This window comes from Cibotium barometz, chromosome 7 (assembly GCF_041138505.1).
Source record: "Cibotium barometz isolate CiBa-2024 chromosome 7, ASM4113850v1, whole genome shotgun sequence".
NCBI classification, from domain to species: domain Eukaryota; kingdom Viridiplantae; phylum Streptophyta; class Polypodiopsida; order Cyatheales; family Cibotiaceae; genus Cibotium; species Cibotium barometz.
In genome coordinates, this window is record NC_141052.1 from 45,351,779 (window position 1) to 45,360,058 (window position 8,280).

Genomic DNA, 8,280 nt, shown 5'->3' on the forward strand with positions numbered 1-8,280 from the left:
CCATGCCTAGTTGCGTCGTTGATATATGCATCGTAGTTAGCGTCCGAATTCTCGTGGAAATAGGAGTGGAAATGAGCGTCGAAATAACAGTGGAAATTTTATTTTTTTAAATTTAAATTTATATATAATATTTGCTAGTTCCCATGCTAGGGTGTGTTTTAGCCTTCTCTTTCTACCTCTTTACAAGCATATGTGTCTATGAGAGAGAGAGAGAGAGAGAGAGAGAGAGAGAGAGAAAGAGAGATAGAGAGAGAGGGGGGAGAGCGAGGGAGAGAGAAGGGTAGAACATCCATCATGCTCTTTGAAGGAGGACAAATGTTAGCTCAACCTCCTCATCACTAAGGTGCAATTAAGAAAGTGCTCTATTTTACAATGAAATTAAAGTTCATCATCAACTTGCTCGTCCTCAGCGAGATCCATGGCTCCAAATAAATCTATTTGTAGAAATACTTCTTCATTGTTGTCAATTGGTGGAACCGGTTGTCTTGTAGTAGTAGAAGGTAATTCATTCATGTCGTCGTCCTCTTCTAGCTCTAACATGAGAGCTCTCGATGCATCATGATCATACTTAGCTTGAATCTCTTCTTCTTCTAGATTATCTCTAGTGTATGTTTCTCGTTCAAGATGTATTTGCTCAATGAGTACACCGGCATCCGATCCTAATCCAGTGTGAGCCTCACCTACTTCCTCAACTATTATGTCTTCTTCTTGTTCTTCTTGTTGTTCAATAAGTGCTAGTGGTGTATGCTCAACCATCACATGATCTGGGGGGAGTTTCTCAGCATCTGATAATTCGTCAACTGTTATTTTCACCTCTTCAAATATTTGTTTACCACGTGGATTTATTTGGATCACAAACAACCATTTATGATCTGTCAGGTCTTCCACAAAGATGACTTGCTCACAGTGCTCTAGTAGCACAAATGTGTCCCTTTGGTCAGTCCATATCTTTGTGCAGTCCTAGTGTTACAGTGCCAAGTCATCAATACTGCGATGGATTTGTACTTGAACATTGTTTTAATCCAAGGGATAATGGGAAAGTGTCGTAAAACTTTTGCTAGTACCCTTTCTCCTTGCACATCTTGTCTATATCTCGATGTACCATAATGTGGACATTGTACTGCGTTGTTATATTCTTGTCAATAAAGAATACAATCATTTGGACAAGCATGGTGTGTGTTGTAGTCCATGCCAATCGAGTGCAACATTGTTTTTGCTCGACTCTACGGTCCACTGGCATCTCATTATCTTCTGGCAATATTTGATGTTTCAAGAAGCTATTACACAAAATAGACATGCTAAGAAAATGCAAGCGCGTAAAACAGACACATGTGCTCCACGATATAGTGGAAGACAAGCAAGCCTGCGTAGCTCTTTCTCTTCTTGGGAAGCGTATTCCACATGTCATGTGATTTCTTCTACCCCTTCGTGTTCCAAACCACGATCTTATGTTCCATCATGTAAGGCATTTATCATGTCATCCATGTCATGTTCTAGTATTTGCTCCGAATCCGCCTCAAGTTCCTCGAGTTGTTGGATCATCTCGTTTGTGGCTACTCTTATTGGTCTCCATCGTCCAAGCCGGATATCCACTGGTTCGTCGTTGAAGCGCGCATTGCACTTAATTAGATATTCCAATCGCTCCACTGGAAATATTTTCCATTTTTATATGATCATTGTAAATTCGTCGACGTCGAGCCACTTGGTATTTGCGCGAGTACATGGGCAAAGTGTCTTCTCCTCTAAATGAACAAAATTTGAGGGTGTGGCGTCGTCCCTTGTTTCCATATTGATTTGCAATGGGAACGAATGCTTATTTTTGGAGGGGGATTCTCTCTTAAGTATTTGTGGAGGGTGAAAGTCGGTGATATGGAATTTGAAATGTCGGGGGTGCACAAGATCTGGAAAGATTTTGAATTTGAACGAACAGTAGCGACCATCGAAATAAGCGTCGAAAAGGTCCTCGAAAAGAAAGTTGAAAAGGTGGCCAAAATAAGCGTCAAAAAGGTCGTCGAAAAGAAAGTTGAAAAGGTGGCCGAAATGGTCGTCGAAAAATCAACGTGGGAAACTTTTTTTTTCGACGGTTATTTCCTTGTTCCGGGTATGAACTCAATATTATTTTTCCATACTTTTTTCCACGCATCCGTCGGAGTGTCGAAATCTTCCTGCATCCATCGAAATAAGCGTCGAAATTTTCCTGCATCCGTCGAAATAAGAGTTGAAATAGCAGTCGAAATAATTATCGAAAATGTCGTCGAAATAAGAGTGAAAAAACATGCGTATTTCCAGGTAGATTTTGACGTTTCCTTTTTGATGCGTATTTCCATGAGTATTTCGACATTTTGGGATTTTTGAGCTTAGTTCTAAAGCATCGAAAAAGGCGTGGATAATGGCCCAGCCTCTTTTAGTGGTGTATGCATGCTTTGGGCCCAGCTCCAGGTGGTTGTAAAGAATATGCCCATGAAGGAGACAAGTGCTAAGGGTTTTGCTACCCGATTTAATCACAAATTTATACAATAGCTACAAAGGCAAAGGCAAAGCTAAAGATAGAGAAATGCCAAATAACAATCAAATGGCATTATACTTTATTCAATAGAAGATATCCTAAAGAGACGAGTAGATTGGACCTCTCGTCTAAAGAATGCAAGAATTGGTCTAGGTAGAACTGAGGAATGAGCAGATGTAAGAAGAGAAAATATTCCCTTGCCAGCACGAAAGCGTCTTGTCATCTTGTTACACAACAAGCATGAGAAGATTATCGAGATGGCCATCCAAGGAATTGCCCTTGCAAGCCAAGGACAAACAGCAGAGAGTGTGACTCAGAGAGTTTCTTGGCTTGAAGCAGAGGTTCCATCATTGTGTGCAAAGAACCAAAAGCTCCATGCAGTGATTACACCTTATCAAAGTCCAAGCAATGTGTGCTAAGCTGTTCAACATTGATGATCTACTTGGAATCCTTGCAAGTGCCGGTGCTGGTGCTAGTGGTGGCCGCTTAGGAGGTGCTCATGGTGGTGATTTAGATGGAGACATCACCTACGAGGATGAATAAGACTTATCTTAGTGACACAAACTCTTTTTTAGATATTTTTTGCAAACTTAAAAACATTTCGTTGTAAAAGATGATTTAAAGCTATAATGGCAACCTCTATTTTTGAAAATATATACTCGCAAAAATTTGATGTTAGATTACATGTTATTGAGTAAGTTACATTTCAAGTTGCATATATACACACATATACGTCCGTATGTATATGTTTGTGTGTTTGTACGAATTTTGACGAGATGATTAATACACACACAAAAACATTAACATCCCAAAATAAGAAAGGGAAGGTCGGTGGGGTCTTGCAAGAATAACATTACATCGGCGCTGAGAAATGAAGAAATAGGTTTCCCTGAAGAATGCCCATTGCCCGCCGCCCGGTCGTGTACCACTGTAGGTGGGCCGTGAAGTACCAGTGTGAGCGATAAAAGAAAAACGTGATTCTCTCCTGAAGTTACACGTGGCGCCTTGTCCGAGCGCTTGATGGCAGTCGCTGCTGCGGTGTCGCCACTGGTCGGCGGTCTCTCAGTAGAATAGTAAAGTGGAGCATGTTGTGTGTACAGTAGAATATTAAAAATGCTTTCAGCGCGTGTATACGGCCATAGCTTCTTCTTCTTTCTTATATAAAGGCTTTCAGCGCGTGTATATGGCCACATCTTCTTCTTCTTCTTCTTTCTGTGAAGAAGTGTATACCACATCTTCAGAGCAGCAGCAGCAGACCCCCCCAAAAACACACACACGAGATAATTAAACTTTAGCACAACTGTACTTCGACCACAGATCTGCCACACAATATTAACCACTTCAATTTTGATCACTGCAATGCCTGGCCTTCCTATTCCTCGTATTGACATCCAGCCCTGCACTACTATTGCTCGATTCGAGGAAATGACCCAGAACGCAGCTCGAGTTCAAGAGTCATTGTTAAATTCTATACTTAAAGAGAATGCTTCTTGCGAGTATCTTCAAAATTTTGGTTTGCCCACCGACGGACGCAGTATTGATCCCCTCACTTTCAAAAGCTGTGTGCCCATGATCACCCACGCTGACTTGAAGCCTTACATACAGAGGATTGTGGATGGTGAAAACTCATCCATTCTTACTGCATCTCCCATCGATGCCATCTGCTTAAGGTATGTGTGTAATATAATACAAATTATAAGTATTCAATTCAATCCCATTCTCTCTCTTTGCTTTCTTCGATTGCATTATTAATGTATGCATATATATATATATGTATAATTGCTCTTCTTGTAATCTAAGAAGCACGTATTATTTGTCTCGAAGAAGATGCAGTAATTAGTCCAGGTCAATCAATGAATTACTTCTTCTTCTTCCTCTGCTTCTTTTTTTCTACGGACTCCTGAAGTGCTGCATAATTCGATTGTTCATTCATGAAATACGTCAGTGCAAAATTCGATTAATCCTTCATGAAATTCTTGCATACTGTATGTAATTCAGCTCTGGAACTACTGATACACGAGAAAAATACCTTCCATTCCATGAAGGTTTGAAGGCGGGCACTTTGGCGGTGGCTAGTATCGCTGCTGCATTCAGAGATCGGTGAGTAGTTTGAATAATTTGCACCAATATTTATATCTTTGCTGCTGTGATATTGCCTAGAGAGCAATAAGAAGAGCTTAAGCATTATAATTCACAATTCTTGAATATGCGCATCCGATTTTTTTAAAACTAATAATGAATTGTGTACTTGTATATCCTGCAGCGTGTATCCGATCGAATCAGGAGCAAGAATACTGGAGTTCCTCTTTTGTGGGAAATTCTTCCCTACAAAAGGAGGATTAAGGGCTGGGACTGCAACGACCCACATGATTAGGAGTGACGTGTTCAAATTGAGGCAGAAGCGCAATGGGATGAGGGCATGCAGTCCAGACGAGGTGGTACTTGGCTCAGACTGCAGGCAGTCCATGTATTGCCACTTATTATGCGGGCTTCTTTACAGTGAAGAAGTGGAAGTGTTAAGCTCACCCTTTGCATACACGTTAGTGGAGGCTTTGAGAGCCTTGGAAAGCGAGTGGCAAGACCTGTGCGAAGACATCAGGGTAGGGAAATTAAGCCCTAAAATCACAGATCATACGCTTCGGGTTGCAGTAGGCGACATTCTGAGTCCAAATCCTACGCTAGCAGAAGGGATCTCGATGAAGTGTAGAGGTTTGATGATGGGTGATTGGAATGGAGTGATAGAGGCGTTGTGGCCCCGGTGTAAATATGTCCTCTCGATAATGACGGGGGCGATGGAGACTTACATGGAGAAACTGCAGCGTTATGCAGGCTCGAAGGTGCCCTTGGTTAGCGCTGACTATGGTGCCACCGAGGGTTGGATCGGGGTTAATATTAACCCGAGGTCAAGCCCCCCGAGCGGCGTTTCTTTCACTCTTGTGCCCAGCCTAGCCTTCTTCGAGTTCATCCCCTTGCACAGGTCTACCAGCATTAAGGCCGGCGGCGCCGTTGACGACGACCACAACGCTGCCGCTGCTCTCAATGGTCCCACCAGCTCTTCAGCTGCTACGTACGACGAGGGCTCCCCCGTTGGCCTCGCTGAGGTGAAAGTTGGCCAGGAGTACGAGATCGTCATGACGACCCAATGGGGTAAGCGAGTTTCTTCCTTCCTTATACCAGCAGCAGCTGCACGCACATTATTATTGCTGTCTTTCAACTGCTGTCACAAGCCCCCCTTCCCTCTCTCTTAACATAAAAAGAAAGTGTGGCCTAATGCTTTAATCGTTCGATAAATGGGGATCAAGATTCTAACTCTCGTTGTATTCCATTTTTTGGCTTGATCACAGGACTGTATAGGTATCGGCTCGGAGATGTGGTGAGGGTAACAGGCTTCTACAACACGGCCCCGCAATTCGCCTATGTGTGCAGGAAGAATGTGGTGCTCAGCATAAACATAGACAAGAACACGGAGAAGGATTTGAAAATGGTGGTCAACCGAGCAGCCAAGCGGCTGGCAGAAGCGAGCGGGAAGTCCATTGAGCTGGTGGACTACACTAGCTACGCAGACCGTAAGACGGCGCCGGGGCACTACGTCATCTTCTGGGAGGTGGTGGCCAGTGACGAGCTGCACAAGAGGCCGCCGTGTCAACAACAGCAATTACAAGAGGATAATCTCATTGAAAATAATATTCAGCTCCAACAGTGGCTTGCCGATTGCGCCACCCTCATGGACCGTGCCTTCGTTGAGCCCGGCTACGTCACCTCTCGCAAAATGAGCACCATTGGTGCCCTCGAGCTTTGTGTGGTCCAGCGTGGAACCTTTTCAAGGCTTCTAGACCGCTTCTTGTCCAAAGGGGCCGCCATCACACAGTACAAAACCCCCCGCTGCGTCGTCTCTTCCGACGTCCTCTCCATTCTCCGGAATAGTACCTCCACCGCCCTTTTCAGCTCAGCCACCTTCTCCTAGGGCCGGGCGGCCACCACGTTGGCCAAGAGTTTTTATTTCTTTCTCAAGCCTTCTTAAGGGGACTTTTTCTCGACACAAAGCTGCCGTGTGGCCCCCCGGATGTCACGCACGTTATTAAACAGCCTTAATAACTTGCAAGATGAGATTCCAAAGAGATCATTGGAAGGAAGCAGAGTTCCGGAAGAACGTCTTACTGAGCTGGATTAAAAACCTTCTCATTGTAATTTGAAGAAGAAATTGACTGTTTTGACAAGGCATTCCTCTATTTTTTTTAAACAAAATATAACTAAAACTTGAAAATTTTGAAGAGGATTCTTTTCCTTCTCCCATAAATTTGAGCAAAAGCTTTGCACAAATACGAACAAGTTCTAGGCTAAGTTGAACCATTCTTTTTCTCGAACCCTGATTGAAAGGGCATGCTTCTTTTCATTTCTTTAAAAGGGTACTCCAACTCTAGTCCTGATATACAAAAAGTGAGAGATTCAGTACTTTGAATTCATTTAAACATGATATTTAAGGAAAGTAATTACCATTAGTATTCTCACTCTGCAAAGGTTTGTTTAAGAGTGTTGTGTGCCCCCCAGATATCAGGCACATTATTATTACATAGCCTTCAGAACTTGAAGGGCAACCCCAAGATTATAATCATTAGATTCGATTTGAAGTGCCCATAGATTAAACCTCCATTTCTTTTCTTTGTGATGAACAGAGATCATTGGAAGGGCGTGCTTCTTTTCCTTCTCCTCATCTCTATATTATCGTAAGGAAGAAGGCCGATTTGCCACGTGGAAGCCAAAGAGGAATTTGAATTTGAATTTGAATTTTTGGGAAAGAAGAAGAGAATTTAAAGCATTCTCTTCAATAAATTTTTTTTTTGAATTTGGAAAAAAAGAGATTTGAATGCTTTTCGGGAGAGGACAGTAGGTTGATGATTGCCGAAGTTTGGGAGATGATTTGGCGATGGGGGACCGTATGCATCTCCCTCCCTTTCTCTTCTTCTTTTTTGATCTTTTACTTATTCTTTGCATGCTTGTTTAGGCTACTTTCTACTATATTCTTTTGCTTAACTCACTTTCTACTATTTTCATTTGCTTTTAACAACTTCTTCTTTTTTCTTAAGTGTGATGTTTCTTTTTTTAATGGTTCTACATGTGTGCCATACTTTTTTAAAACTTTTCTATTATATAGTTTGTTGAAGCTCTGTGTGTGTGTGTGTGTGTGTGTGAGACAGAGAGAGAGAGAGAGAGAGAGAGAGAGAGAATATAGTTTAGGCTATGTATATGTATACATATATGTGTGGGTGTGTATATATATATATATATATATAGAGAGAGAGAGAGAGAGAGAATGTGCAAGCAATCGTCCAACTATACTCTTCCCGAATACCTAGATCAATTTATAAAATATCAACCTTGTTAATTTACAGCGCGCGTTCTCTCTCTGCGTCGCTCTACATGGAAGCAGAGCCACAATAGTATCCTCTACGTGGCGGCCAACTATGGATTTCCCTCCTCTCCTAATGATGATTTCTCCCAACATAAATCTATATGGAGGCTCCTTGCATCCTCTACGGAAAATCTAACCATGACTATGCGGCACCTCTCCCTATCTCTCAGACATGCTGGCTTTGATAAGGTGTAATCACTGCATGGAGCTTTTGGTTCTCTGTACACAGTGATGGAACCTCTGCTTCAAGCCAAGAAATCCTCTGAGTCACACTCTCTGTTTCTTGTCCTTGGCTTGCAAGGGCAATTCCTTGGCTGGCCATCTCGATGATCTTCTCATGCTCATTGTGTAACAAGATGACAAG

The 8,280-nt window shown here is 42.4% G+C and overlaps 1 protein-coding gene across 1 annotated transcript; it reads left to right on the plus strand.

The window, feature by feature from the left end:
- Positions 1-3,697: 3,697 nt before the first annotated feature.
- Positions 3,698-6,864, plus strand: LOC147637069 (jasmonoyl--L-amino acid synthetase GH3.5-like). The gene is made up of 4 exons (XM_086800688.1): positions 3,698-4,176; positions 4,505-4,606; positions 4,770-5,653; positions 5,851-6,864. Exons 1-4 carry the CDS (start codon positions 3,866-3,868, stop codon positions 6,468-6,470), a joined length of 1,917 nt encoding a protein of 638 aa, XP_086656814.1. The 5' UTR covers positions 3,698-3,865; the 3' UTR covers positions 6,471-6,864.
- The last annotated feature ends 1,416 nt before the right edge of the window (positions 6,865-8,280 follow it).